At 31.9% G+C, this 14,403-nt stretch overlaps 1 protein-coding gene and 1 long non-coding RNA gene across 2 annotated transcripts; both read left to right on the top strand.

The window, feature by feature from the left end:
- The first annotated feature begins 562 nt into the window (after positions 1-562).
- On the top strand, positions 563-2,350 carry LOC147071780 (uncharacterized). Its single transcript, XR_015070634.1, has 3 exons — positions 563-733; positions 971-1,196; positions 1,501-2,350. It is a non-coding gene; the product is annotated as an uncharacterized LOC147071780 (long non-coding RNA).
- A 301-nt stretch (positions 2,351-2,651) lies between these two features.
- Positions 2,652-14,192, top strand: LOC147071779 (uncharacterized). Its single transcript, XM_085947117.1, has 8 exons — positions 2,652-2,871; positions 4,382-4,786; positions 6,520-6,681; positions 7,476-7,564; positions 8,482-8,601; positions 9,212-9,313; positions 12,383-12,452; positions 13,186-14,192. Exons 1-8 carry the CDS (start codon positions 2,749-2,751, stop codon positions 13,369-13,371), a joined length of 1,257 nt encoding a protein of 418 aa, XP_085803243.1. The 5' UTR covers positions 2,652-2,748; the 3' UTR covers positions 13,372-14,192.
- The last annotated feature ends 211 nt before the right edge of the window (positions 14,193-14,403 follow it).

The following is a 14,403-nucleotide window of genomic DNA, read 5'->3' as shown; positions in this document are numbered from 1 at the left end:
CTTTTCCAGATGATTCGTCCATATTAATGTCATTGCCTCTATATTGTCAATTATGGTCAATGTTCATCAGTGTTGCCAACCGTACTATAATTATAGTATTTGTACTATAATTTTGGTCCGCGTACTATGTACGATATAAAATAAGTATAGTACGCCCAAAATACTAGAATTTTGAATATCGTACTATAATTTAATATAAAAGTACTATAATTTCGCATTTGCCATTTTGCAATCGAGTCGTTTCTGAAAATTTGGAAATCTGCGGCCCGCGGCGAAATATTTTTCCTAAAAAAAACGAGCTGACTATGAAAAATTGGGAACCTGCGGCCCGCGAAATATTTTTCCTAAAAAAAACGAGCCCACTATGAAAAATTGGGAACCTGCCTATTAAATTCTCCGTTATTTTTTTTTCTGAGAAACAAAAAACCTATACATTTTCAACAGATGACAACGCGTATAAATATTTTATCCCCAAATACTATAGTTTTGGAGGCTCTTTAGAACCTCTTGCGTCCTGAGGTACACATATGTGGACGTTATTTAAATATTTTTTAGTAATGATTTGAATGGATACTTGAACCGCATTTGACTACAGTGGTATAGATAGTATATTTTTCTACCACTAGAGCAAAACACTAGCCTATGTAGTTTTAAAATAAATTGTTATTTTGACTTTGAAGTTATGGATATTTGCACAAGACAAAAATGGCGGCTAAAAAGTCAACTCTGACAAGTAAGTGCTTTTAATTAAATATTAATATTTATTTATATTAAAAACCAATGATGTATTTAGTTTCACAATGAATCATAGTAATATTCCGTATACTTTAAATTATCTTTACACTTTTGTAAAATATTATAATCATAGTTTCAAAATTCGGTACACACATGAGTAACTCAGGTCTAGAGTGATATATTTTGACATTAGTATATCTGATTTATTGAGGTTATGTTTTTTGTTTACATTTAGACGAATCCTTGAATAGCCAGCATATTGGTGATATTTTGAATGATAATGATGTCGAAGTTGGTGGAGGATATAACCCTGACGACAGTAATGATGTTCACATTCATCTCCTGGGCCCAGATGATGACTTTATTCTGGAGAACCAGTGAACTTTACTCACTGCTAGAGGCTGAGATACATCCTTCAAAATCACAATCCAGGATCCTATCCTGGCTTATGAAACCATAAGGTATCAATGCTCATATTATATTACTTTATCATTTAGTCATAAATATCAAACTTATCATTTTATTAGGCAAGTGCATGCACTGCTAAAAAATCAATTAAGTACCAATTAAATTGATACAGTTTGTGATGAAAGGGCTTTGTGATCTCCATATTGAGGATTCGATGGACAGAATAATTAATATACTTAATATACCTAGTGATTAATACTATTGGCCATTAGTATTTATATTCCTGGTGTTGAATACTTAATAAATAGGAATAAATGTATCGATTAATTCATAGTATTGTATTTTCTATTGTTTCAGTACGCTGAGCCTAATAAGACGAATGATGCTGAGCTGAAGAGTTCAGTTCATGGCCATATATGGTTTATTGGGTGCTGGACTCCAATTGCTCTATAAATTATTCTCCATGTGGGGAAGTGAATCCTACCTATCTGATGAAGATACGATACAATCTCAATGCAACGCTGTGATGTTACTTTGGCTTCACAACAACTGCCCTTGTACGTCTACACATATGACTTTTTTACCAGCTTCAACCTCACCGATTCGTTATTTCAGGCCAATACGTGTTATGATTCAAAGAAGACGAAGAACGATATGCATCACTCAGTCAGCTGTTGTAAAATACTGATTACAAGTCGATGAGCCGCATTAATCTTCACAGTGGTGTGTTTGCTTTCACAGGACATCAAGCATGTAAACTGTGAGGATCTTTGACCACTGTGGACATGGACTTGTTGGACATGGACATGAAATAGTTTGCTCATTGTACATGCAAACTTATAGGCAAGAAAATATTCACTGTGATTGGAATACTTCATAGTCATGGAAAATCAGACTTGCAAACCCTACGATTTGGTATGAAAGTCATTTAGCCATCATTATCATCATCGATACAAGGTCATCCAAGAAACTCTTCACCATTAGCTTCCATAACACACCGAGTAAACACAGATCTACTTCTAAAGCAAAGAATGGTTGTCCCTAAACCTATTCCCTGAAGTGCGCGTTAATTAATGTGTAGTATTTTAGGGTTTTGACCGTTATTGTACTATATTTTTAATCTAAATAAATATAATTATCCAATCACCATTATATTATTATGATTATTGTATTATTTTTCTAATAAAATTGTATCATTATATGGATATCACATTGTTTTTCTTTCATTTCATTGTTTGTACTGTATCCAATATTGTACTCTATTGTGACCTGAGATGCACTCACGTGCACGTAGTGGATTTTAGTTAATATATAGTAAAAAAAATATTTTAATTTTTTTTTGTGATCTTAATAATATTTATTGAACAGAAAAATGCACAAATATTTTTTCTCATGACTGGTTCTATCTCGGGTCTCAAGAGGATACTATAATTCCACTTTCAAAATATGGCAACACTGGTGTTCATATTAGCTATGCTCGTAATCATTTATTCTTTTTGTCTATGACTAGTTTGATAAAGGTCATGGCTCGGGTTGTAGAATATTTTTTTCGAAGTTAGAAATCGGTATATTTCCACGTTATTTATCACAATAAACGCTTTAAATATGGCTATTTGCTTGAGGGTGGTATCAAGTAAGTTGGTGCCATTTAATGCGATTGTGTCATCACGACAACCATCGTCAATGTTTGATGCAAAAATACAGAAACGATCCTTGTTTCTAGAAGAGGTAGTTTCTTATTTTATATAATGTCTGTTTCAAATTATATACACCATACCTTTCGGCAATAATTAAAGAACTTTATTGAAGTCTTCTTTATTATGTGCAGAAAATATCACTAGTTAGATGTAATATGTTTTACATTGCATTTTATAATAAGTGACAGAAAGGAATGGCGAAATTCCAAATCTAACTAATAATCTTTTATTGTGTGTATCTGGTATTTTTCTTACAAAGTATTTTCCTAGTTATTTTTAATCCATATTGGCATTTATTTTGTTTATCTTCACTTATATCTCCCCTACTGTCGTTACTATTATTTTTAATAATATTGAACTACATACATAATTACGATTCATAACCTTAAAAGTCGCCGAATTGATTGAAATTATAATAATATGGTGACAGACGTTCCACGCGAAACATTGGTTTTTATCAACGAGCGCATGAATTAACACGATAAAATTGAATGACAATATCTATAAAATTACTGTCATTACGACAACCATCTTTAAAGTTTTCCCAAAATAAATTCTTTTTACTCAAAATACCCAAACTCTTGTATATGTTAAAGAATTAAAGTAAGCTAATCGTGTTTTCAATGCGAGCTATCGATGACAGAACCAAATGAGACGCAATGAAGGTCGCTAGAATTTCTGCATTGCCATCTTCTAACTGAATTCTAAAACATAACACAATCTATTGTAACCCAGAAACAAACAACGTGGACTTCACGCCATATGTATTTGTGCCTGGGTTTCTTCAATAGGTTCTGTTAGGACACGGGAGCAAGATTGTTTATACCACTAGCACCGGTCATTATTGCGATTGCCTCCATCATGTTTAGTTTTCATGAAAAAGAATTATACAATAATTTTTAAATGTCTTACATACCTAGTATAAGTTGGTGTAGCGTACGTTTATTTTGATTGTTACATTAAATAATGTGAAATAAGTAAGGAGCCATTTTTCAAATATTTTTTTAATGAATTGGTTTTGTCTTGTGTGGCGAATTATTAAAAATTCCATTCTATACGAGCCTGATGCGAATATACAAACGCATAGGTTTTGCATGTCGTCAAGTAAAGTTTACAACAGCTTGCAAAACTTATTCATGTGTCGATTAAATCTGTATTGTGGTGGCGAATTGCGGGATATCAACTAGGTATATCCTCTGTGAAAATTCCTGTAAATCGGTCGAAAGCAAAGACATTGAAGAAAAGCTTCTCCAAAAGACAAATGCAGATTGTTTTATTTATTGCTATTGCCCATTTTGGTCAAATATAATTGATATGTATCAACACCAAAACATTCACATTATACTTCAAACATAGCTATAACTGCCACAGCCATTGCTTCAATAATTATTGTACATACAGAGCCAAATACGGCAAACATTATTATTTAAAATATTTAGATGAACAATCACAACAATTGCATCTGTCATACATAAAACTTGAAGCACCAAAATAATTATTTTATTTTTTATGTTAAATTATGTTTTTTTTTTCAATTTCAGTTTCTCGGCCTGAGGAGTGTTTCAAACTGCACATCATTGACAAAATGCCATCCCGATTCATTTGCTGAGGAGTCATCGCAGTGCACGACTTCACTGTTTGATGACTGGAGAGATGTCATAAATAAACGGTGCCTGTCTTATTCACGTCCATCACTCAAAGACAGAATTAACACTTTGTCTGTCGACAATGAACGCTTTTCACCGAGCAGATCCTTTGAAAAGATAATCAATGAGACTAAAGATTATCCTTCATATAAGAGAGATGTGGACCTCGTAGCAAAACCTCTGAGTTTCACCGCTGATGACATGATCATATGGCAAAAGTATCCAGGCGATATTAGCAGCTCAACAAATATATTCAATAATGATGCCTATATCAATTTTTCATCAGAAAAATGCCAAAAAGTATGCAAATTTGTATTTTTTTTTTTTACTGATTTTCGATTATTACTTTTAAAATAATTGTATTTTTATTAATCGATTGAGTCGCCCAGAGTTGTAACTCACATATTCTCTAAAAAATATGTTTTGAGGTGTGGCAACTAACGAGTTCTGTGGGAACCAAGCTTTGTCTGCACATAAATCTGCGACACAGGAACTGATCTCAAATTTATATTATTCAATTATTTTAATGTCACTCCTATACTTCTACCATTATGCTTGCGTAAACCAGCAAACAAATACACAATGTCAATCCACAATACAAATCTTCAAAGTGGTGACCCGAGTGTACATGAAATGAAATTTCAGCGGAGTGCAAAAAACCACTAGAGCACTATTTTTCATAATTACAAAAAAAATAACGTTCGCTGTGAATATGTATTAACGAGTGACACCGTCTATTTGCATTATTTTTAAATATATATATAAAATTCATTCAGTCTCTATCCTAAGATGTGAAATCTGCCATGACAGTGTGAAAAATACGGATTCCTGATTGGTTAGAAAGGTTTCACTGCCAGGACAGAAGCGATAGTGATCTTTTTAAATGATTTGTAGATGGTTTAAAGTGATACCCAATTATTTTTCTTTGCATAGATTGATGTATTTAAAAACACATGCCATTATTAACTAAAGAATGACAAAACTTTAAAATGTGAGTTATAACTAGGCAATTTTGCAGTCATGGTATGGTGACCTAGGTAGTTGATAGAGCACCCGTTGGCTTAAATCTCACATCTGCCAGTTTTCACACGTTTTTTAATCTGTTTTTAATCGAGTGATATATCCCAATAGATAAGGTGAATAGCTAACAATCATTCATCGTAAAAACATTGTTTACTGTTACTCAACTATATATCGTTCACACTTAGGCAAGTCGCACATACAAACTCATTTTGACTGTAACACGTAGAGTTTGTCGGATGTGTTTTAGTTGGCATTCACAAAACACATAATTGCCATGCGACTGCTGGGGCCTGCCAGTGTCAGATTACAAGAGATCAAAAATGTCAATTAATGGCAATGATCATAATGAAATGACATTTTTTTTAATCCCCCCATTAAAAAATATCCTTTCCAACAATTGGAACACTGCATTGGTATATTTTCAACTGATAATGTGCCCAATATTTCCACCTATCTTGTATTCTTAAACGCCAATACAAATCACTGTTTCTTTGTCAACTGATTTACAATGACGTTTATCTGTTTTGACACGAGGTCACATCACGGCTATGTGGGTTGGAGAGACTTACAAAAGTGCTGGCAGTTATGATTTATGGCTATGTCGATGTTGAGTCGAATTTTAGTGTGCATTGTGCCTTAGACTGCTCATAATATACTCCTAAGGAAAAAGTTAATTTACCGTACCTGGTCTTTTGTCAATTTAAGATAAGTAGTGCAAAAATTTATATTTTTCAATAGAAGAATTGAGCCTTTAGTTTCTACTTGTAAACCGAGATATAAAACTGCAATGGTAAATTATATACAAATAGTTTGGATTGACCAAGTGAAAGTTCACAAAACTTGGTAAAACCGTATACCTATCTCGAAATTACCAATTTTCCACAAAATTGGCCAAAGACCGCAGATGTTTATAATTGAAATACTGATATTTCATTATTTATAAAATATCGTATGTTACCCCATTATTTGACGCTTGCTCATTTTAATTCTTGCTTATTCTTTTACAATAGGACTCACATATATTAGCTCTGTCAGAGTATGAAAAAAAGGCTTTTGTGCTAAGTGATGGTCTATCGAGTTCTCCATCAAACATGAATGCAAGCGAAGATGACAATCGTGGAGGAGCCAGCATGGAGCAACTGGTGAAAATGCAGGAATTTCTTACTGCTGAGGTAATTATGTTACTCCTTGATAGAAAGACATGATATTGAGGGAAATAACAAACCCTAATTATTGTGTTGACGTCCACGATGGCCGAGCGTTTTAAGTGTCGGCTTATAATGTCTGGGTCTCAGGTTCGAATCCTGTGTCTGGCAAATACATACATTGTTTTTCAATTTGCGTTGGAGTCGGAGTATAGACCTAATAGGTAGAGCAAGTGGCCAACATCCATTTCTCGTAAAGAAACTAAAATCTGTTAATACAAACCTCTACTCTGTGGTGGCCCATATCGTCCTATTAGGATCAGACATGGTCAAAAGATAAAATTATTGTGTTAATTCATTTTAAGTACTTTTTCCATATTTATTTTCAACACTGGTTTCATTTTATGACATGCATGATCACGTTGGTCAAAATTGGACAAAACCGGTTTAGGGGTTTATTATTCAAGTGTGAAGGAAGTATTAAAAATAATTTGCTTTCTTCTTCCTTCGGCCCTTAGCTGGACAATATGGACACCACACGACGCCTCTAAGAAATGTGGAAAAATGCGGAAGTCTTTTTATGTGGTATCCTGTGGGACGCATCTACTGAGTAAAAAGAGACTCAAGCGTATTCAATTCATATTGTACCGTTTGCACAATTTCATAATTTTATTATATTGTTAATGACGCCTCGATAATAATTAGTATTTGAATATAACACAGTAATTTTGGTATCCTATCGCATTTTTGTGTTATTACATATTTTATTACTTTGGTCTGTCTCTTGGTATAATTTTAGTATTTGCTTATGTATATTGCAGTTGCCACGTCTTTTTATCAAACCACTCGACTATTCTATATACCACCCGGATCTGGTTTTTATAAACAATATTAGGGGAACAAAATCTGTGTAAGTATTTTTAATGTATTGTTTTTATTTCATTTGATATATGTTTAGCGACGAACACGTCAGCCTATAATGTTGAGTCTCAGGTTAGAATCCGGGGTCTGGCAAATACACATATTGTTTCTCAATATGTGTTTGGCAGTCACAGTATGGACCAAATAGGTTGAGCAAATGACTAACGTCCATTTCTCCAAAATCAAAAATCTGTCAATACAAACCTCCATTCTCCACAATATGTACCTACAAAATCTTGTCAAAATGGAATTGTACATTGTACAATGGCACATTTCTGAGAGTAGATCATACACTAATTAAACAACCATAGCGATACAATCAGAGACTTCTAAATTCATCGTTATCTATAATCTATATGTATTAACACTAAATCTAGCATTCATTAAAATTAATTCTCTCTACTGTAGGAATCTGTTAAAATCGAAATATGCAATGACATTTTCATTTATTATATTTCTAATTACACAATAGTTATGCTCTATAGTAGCGCCAGAATGCTTGTGTCCAAGGATGTGGACATTGGGTAAAATATTTTTTTTTATTTTAACGTGTCTTGATTCACCACCGAGGTAACCAATAAGTTGAGCGAATGCCCAACAACAGTTTCTCATAAAAAGTCTATTATTATAACCACCACTCTGTGGAGACCCTAATACTCTACTTGGGAACGAAAAAAGTAATTTTCTAAATCAACTAAAAAATAGTGTGAAGTATTTTTATCTCACGAAGCCGCATCGCCACTCCGCTGACTGCATGTTAAGAGCAATTAGAAAATATTTTTGCTTTGAGTTTTGTTAATACATCTGCCAGAGAGAGTGTAGGTGTGTCTTTGTAAAGTAAAAAATCTATTACACATTGAGTAGTGGTCATTTTGTATGGACATTTAATCATTTGAATGATTGCAGAGGAATTTACCATTACGTGAAGCAAATTGCGTTGCTGAGAACAATTGGTCATATAAAATTCGCCTATGTCAATTTTGAGATCCTAAGCATTGTAAAAAGGCCAGAGGACTCTTCCATTATGTGAGTTAACAATAAATATTACATTAATATATTATACAGTCCTCAATTTAGGGGATATGCGCCCCTAGATATAATCTCAAATTTGTACCCCACAATAAATTTACTTTTTTCTGTTTGCAATCAATTGTAAAATATTTTTTATTGATACGGAATTATAATTCATGGTCAGAGGCTTTCATAATAAAAAAAAGTATTTTATTGTTTAATATTGTCCCTAGGTGTCTAGTTTGCCTAAGCCGTTATCTGATCCTGAATGAATAATGAGGTTTATTTAATATTTCTGAGGAATATTAAGTCGTTTAATTATGTAGCACCTTCGATGGCCGCGCGGCTTAAGCGTTGGCCTATAACGTCGTGGGTCCCAGGTTCGAATCCTGGGTCTGGCAAGTACACAATATTGTTTTTAAATTTGTGTATGAGTCAGAGTATGGACCCAATAGGTTGACCAAGTGGCTGACATCCGTTTATCGTAAAAACAAAATCTGTCAATACAAACCTCTACTCTGTGGAGGCCCATATTAGGATCGGATATGGTTGAATAATAATAATTGTGTAAAACATTCATTTAATATCAAAACGTATGAATTAAAAAATGTTATGTTATTTGCAGTGTCAGATGGCGTATTCGTGGACTTTCTGGCCTTAAAGTTCTGTTTATGTTTTGGAAATATAAATTATGGAAACTTAAAGAAACCTTCGAGGAACAGGAATTGTAAGATGCCTTCATTATTTTAAAGCTATTATTATGAAAATTGTACTAACATTGATGGCAGTACACTTTATCAATGTTTAATATTAAGCGTGTATTTAATTCCAACAAATAGAATCTAAAATATTTATAGGGCTTACAGTAAAACCTCGTTAATACAAATTCCACGGGACTTAATTAAACAAAATTACGAAATATGAAATTTATGGGGGAAAAATATTAAAATTTTGAAATTTCATTTACGATCATAGATGTGCCTACGAAATTTCAGATTCCGTGTGTGTTAAGGGGACGCTCTACAGAATTGCCCTTGAGAATTGAAAATATGGTTTTTTTACATGTGGTCCGGAATTGTTGCTCTACTGGTAATATTCAAAGGTCGCCGACAATGCTTTGGTCTAAAGTAAATAATGATCTCTCATAACAGTCATAACATAACACTGTCAACGTGAATAAAATATGGGGTGACCAAAAAATGATATCTTCTAATATACGTAAATGTTACTAAATTCAATTTGTTAATCATCTGTTTGGTGGGAAATATTGTAACCAATATGATGGATAGCCACGATATAAACTTAATAATATATTAATAACGTTTTAACCAGAAATTGTCCGAGAGCTAAACATACGAAGGATGTAGAAATACATATCTACCTACATTTTTATTTCATGTGCTATCCAAAAAACATTATTATTGAATAGTATTTATTTTGAATGTGTAAGACCTATTACATAATTATTAAAAAAATAGGTACACATTGTTTAATTCTAATGCATATTTTAAAAAAAAAGTGTAATATAGTGATGTCTGTTTATTATAAAAAGAAAGTGACTTTTTATTAAAAGAAATGAAAATATAATTAATTATATTTTCATTTCTTTTAAAATGGAATTCTACCATTTACTTGGTTACTACTGCTAACTCAATTAATGACTTTTTATTACTTACCCGATTAGTTTAATTAATTTAGTCTGACACTTTTACAAACAAGTAACGCAATTTTACTTTTATAAAAATAGGTAGGTACAATAATTATTGTTGGTAAGTAAAGCCACTGCAAGAAATAATTTATATAAAAAATTATTATTAACGTAGAGACACCCACACATTTTTTTATTCAAAGCTAGCGTCGCTGAGAAGATAGCAAAGTTACCGACCAGGGCTGTCGAAGACTAATTACTTATTTTTATGATGTGTTTTTAATTGTGTGCAATTTGGCGGAAAAATATAATATATAGATACAGTTGCTTACCATTCGGGTATCCAATGAGATGGGTTTTGTTTAATCTTTTGCAGACATCCTACAGTTTTATTTTTTATCTTGCCCATCTCACGTAAGGATATCTGATATTATAAAAGTTACATAGTACAACAGTGTTTATATCTAATATGTAATTGTACAGGTTTAATTAAAAACTATAAAAAAATTAACATTTTAATGATTTACAGATTTTCTTATGCTATATCAACTTAATATCAATTTTAATGAGACAAGATACATATTACGAATATCCAAAATACACATTATCAGATAATATGTGAAATATTTTGATAAGCAAAAAAATAAGAACAATACAAAAATAACATAACATAATCTGCCAGTCTTTTCATAATTATTTTAGAAAAATGTTGTATGCCGTTTGACGCTTGGAATTATGTAATTATTCCATCTGTTCAGTAAGCTATTTTTAACTTTAAATTTGTAACTTTTTAAAACGTAAAATTAGATTGATATTATTTTGACAGCCCTGTATTCGTCGCATACATGTTATGTTTGAAGGGAATAATAATAATAATATTCATTCGCCCGAGAATTGTAATTAATAATTATTGCGTTTCTTAAAATAAATCCCCGATGGTTAGAGGTTTTTGAGGTTAGACTGAATTAAAATGACGTCCTTTCAACTCTGAGATCATTCTCTGAATGAACTATGAATGACCTTGTTCCTGTTCATCGGGCTCTTAATGGGTCATAAAATGTCAAGATTATTTATACTAACTTCTTAAAATAACTAATTTATGTTTTAAGAAAAATCTGTCACAATTTTCAATGACTTGCTCATGAAATAGTGAACTTAATTATGTTTTATTAATATTTTTGTATGCCAGGACTCTGAAATCATTTCGAATTACGAAATTCGAATTAAAGGTATGGTTTTATATGAAAATAATGTTCAAGGGACTTTTTTTTGCGAAAATTTCGAATTATCTATCTGTGTTCTTATTAATGAGGTTTTACTGTATTAACGGTTGATCTTGATTTGAAATTAAAATGTTTAATAAAGTCAATCGATTATCGTATAATAAATTTCAATGCTCTATTGTACAGTAAAACCTCGTTAATACGAATTCCATGGGACCGAAAATCGAAAAAAAATTCGAATTACGAATTATGAAATGTATGATGTAAATGTATTTTGATTTTCATTAATTTTGTTTCCGATCATAGATGTGCCTACCGAATTGGGTCATAAAATGTCAGGATTATTTTTATTACCTTAAAATAAGTAATTTTTGATTTTTTAAGAAGTCTCAAAATTTTTAATGACTGGCTCATGAAATAGTGTACTTTATTACGATTTATTGAATATTTTTGTATGCCAGGGACTCTGAAATCATTTCGAATTACGAATTAAAGGTATGGTTTTATATGAAAATAATGTTCAAGGGACTTTTTTTTCAGGAAAATTTCGAATTACGGCGAATTTCGAATTATCAGTGTTTTTACTAACGAGGTTTTACTGTAGTATTGTATAATTATGACAATTAATGCCTCTTTTTCACACTTATTAAATCAAAGATCAAATATAATGAACAAATTAGTGCAGAAATCATATTTGTATGCCTTATGGCCCAATCACATTACCATCACGTCATGCTGACAGAGAGAGAGAGAGAGAGATAGATGGTGAATCACTATTTCAGCGTGACATGATGATAATGTATTCAAGCCATTCCTCTCACTGTAATACCATTATAATAGTTTCTTATTAGATTAGTAGCCTATTCCCTTATAAGGTGGTTGAGTCAATGAGTGTTAATCATGATTATTGTTTTTATTATTGTAGGTGGTATGATGGCTTATCCACGTTTCGGGTGGATTCTGATGGACTCATAAATTTGCATGTGGCTGATAAGGTAAAATTATATGTACTTCTTTCATTTTGTTCTCTTTTGCACGTGTAAAAATTTTATTGCATAGTACCCAGCCACATACAAAAAACATGTAACTAAAAGTATGTGACATTCAAAGTGCCAAAATTTCAATTATATTTTGTAAGTCACTAGATTAATAATAATCCAATATATCAATATAAATGGAATATCACTGTAATTTTAAAAAAATCACTGCTTGATTTGACATTATTAATTTTTACCCTTAGTTCCATCATACCAATATTTTTTAAATGTAAAATCACATTAATGTGTGATCAAATCGGGCTGTTGTGTGACTAGTAAGTAGTGCAAGAGCATGCAGAGGCAAAATAATTTAACCTTATATATCAAATTAATCGGATGGCTGCCAATGACGTCTTCAGATGCGAACTTTCCGTGAACGGAACACCGCTCACACAAAAATGATGCCTTTGGACGTCCCGCTTTAAACGGGATTTTACTAAGACACTACTGTAAATCAATTATTTTAAATATACAAATATGTTGAACACACAACATATTTGGAATATCGTTACACTCAGAATTGAAACAGAATTAGTTTTTACCACTTGAAACGTAAATTGATTTTAATTTTTGCAATAAAATTCGCAGCGTGCAAGGTACAGACATACACACCTACCGGCAGTAAAAAGGTTAACAATATTTTACTTATATATGTTGCCATTTTTCAACTATCGATAAATTGTGTGTCCAGATGATGCCTGATGAAGACAAAAACATTATGGACACCAACAAGACTCCGGTCGCGGCCAAACTGGCCTTGCTGCTGGGCCTCGTACCTCGTGCATACCTCACAGACCTCTGTCCCATATTAAACGCCATAGCAGATTTAGATAATGACCTAAGTAGTTTACCTCTGCCTTTAGAGAAAATTAAATGAAGCAACACCTAATGATACCTTTGTCTAAGTAAAATATTGTCCTCGTTCTCATAGAATTATTACTTGGTAGATATTATGTTATATACATACATATCTACCTAAATTGTGCTGGATACTTACATTATAAAATGTAGTCTTAGTTGCTTTATCTATGCTTTCATATAATTCAGTGTCTTAAATTTTACTGAAATTGATACATTCTTTTTTACAAGTGGTGGAAACAAGTTTCCAATAATTTATAAATATTATATCACTTAAGAAACAAATAATATAAGTTTTAGCCGCATGTTTTTTTCCAAATACCTAATTCGTATTAGAACGGGAACAATATTGAGCAATGTGCATATTTCAAAGTTAAATCTATTTGTATCACTCGTTTGTCGGTGCATTTAGTGTTTTCCTTGGCATGGTCACTTAAACCTGATAGATTTAGTAAATTTATTACGTTTGTAAAGTCTATAAAATAATATGCACATCAAAAATATAATGAATTTATGTATATTATTAAGCAACCATCATTTAACCATGTAATTTACATATTTTGAAGGAAAAAAAAAGGATTTCAAAGGAATTCGGTCAGTAAATCTTTTCCCAATAATATTTAACACCTCGCCCGAGGATGCATTTTCAACATTCATTTGCCTTCTGATAATTTTTGACTTACCTCTTTTTTTGGGAAAGGATTGGCAGTGATGATAGTATTAAATATTGTAATTTATTTTTTTATTTGTCCATGTATCATTAATGTTTATCATTAGGTGTATTTTTAGCCTTGATAAAATCTGTGTCGATGAAATTTTGAATAAAAATGATAATATGAATACAGGTGTTACTTTTTCTCCATTCCCATCTCACATAAAAACATAAGTTTATATATTATTATACCAGTGGCGAAGAGTAGAGGCAGGCTGTGGAATCCGACATAAATAGTACACACTATATTACCCATATTATATCTGACATTTCTGTCGAAATTGATATTTTCCTTGGATAAGTAGTCAATCAATGTCAACCATTGCAAGCATAAAGGAC

Source organism: Rhyacophila brunnea, unplaced genomic scaffold (assembly GCF_057557595.1).
Source record: "Rhyacophila brunnea isolate RB1 unplaced genomic scaffold, BYU_Rbru_1.0 scaffold_2, whole genome shotgun sequence".
NCBI lineage: Eukaryota > Metazoa > Arthropoda > Insecta > Trichoptera > Rhyacophilidae > Rhyacophila > Rhyacophila brunnea.
The sequence above is the reverse complement of the archived record's forward strand: the minus strand, read 5'-3'. Positions and strand labels throughout refer to the sequence as shown.

Bases quoted from the DNA above. Each gene is read 5' to 3' on its own strand.
- LOC147071779 (XM_085947117.1), top strand. From the start codon at position 2,749: ATGGCTATTTGCTTGAGGGTGGTATCAAGTAAGTTGGTGCCATTTAAT. The intron at 2,872-4,381 runs GTAGTTTCTTAT...TTTCAATTTCAG, and splicing joins GATCCTTGTTTCTAGAAGAG to TTTCTCGGCCTGAGGAGTGT. The intron at 6,682-7,475 runs GTAATTATGTTA...TGTATATTGCAG, and splicing joins AGGAATTTCTTACTGCTGAG to TTGCCACGTCTTTTTATCAA.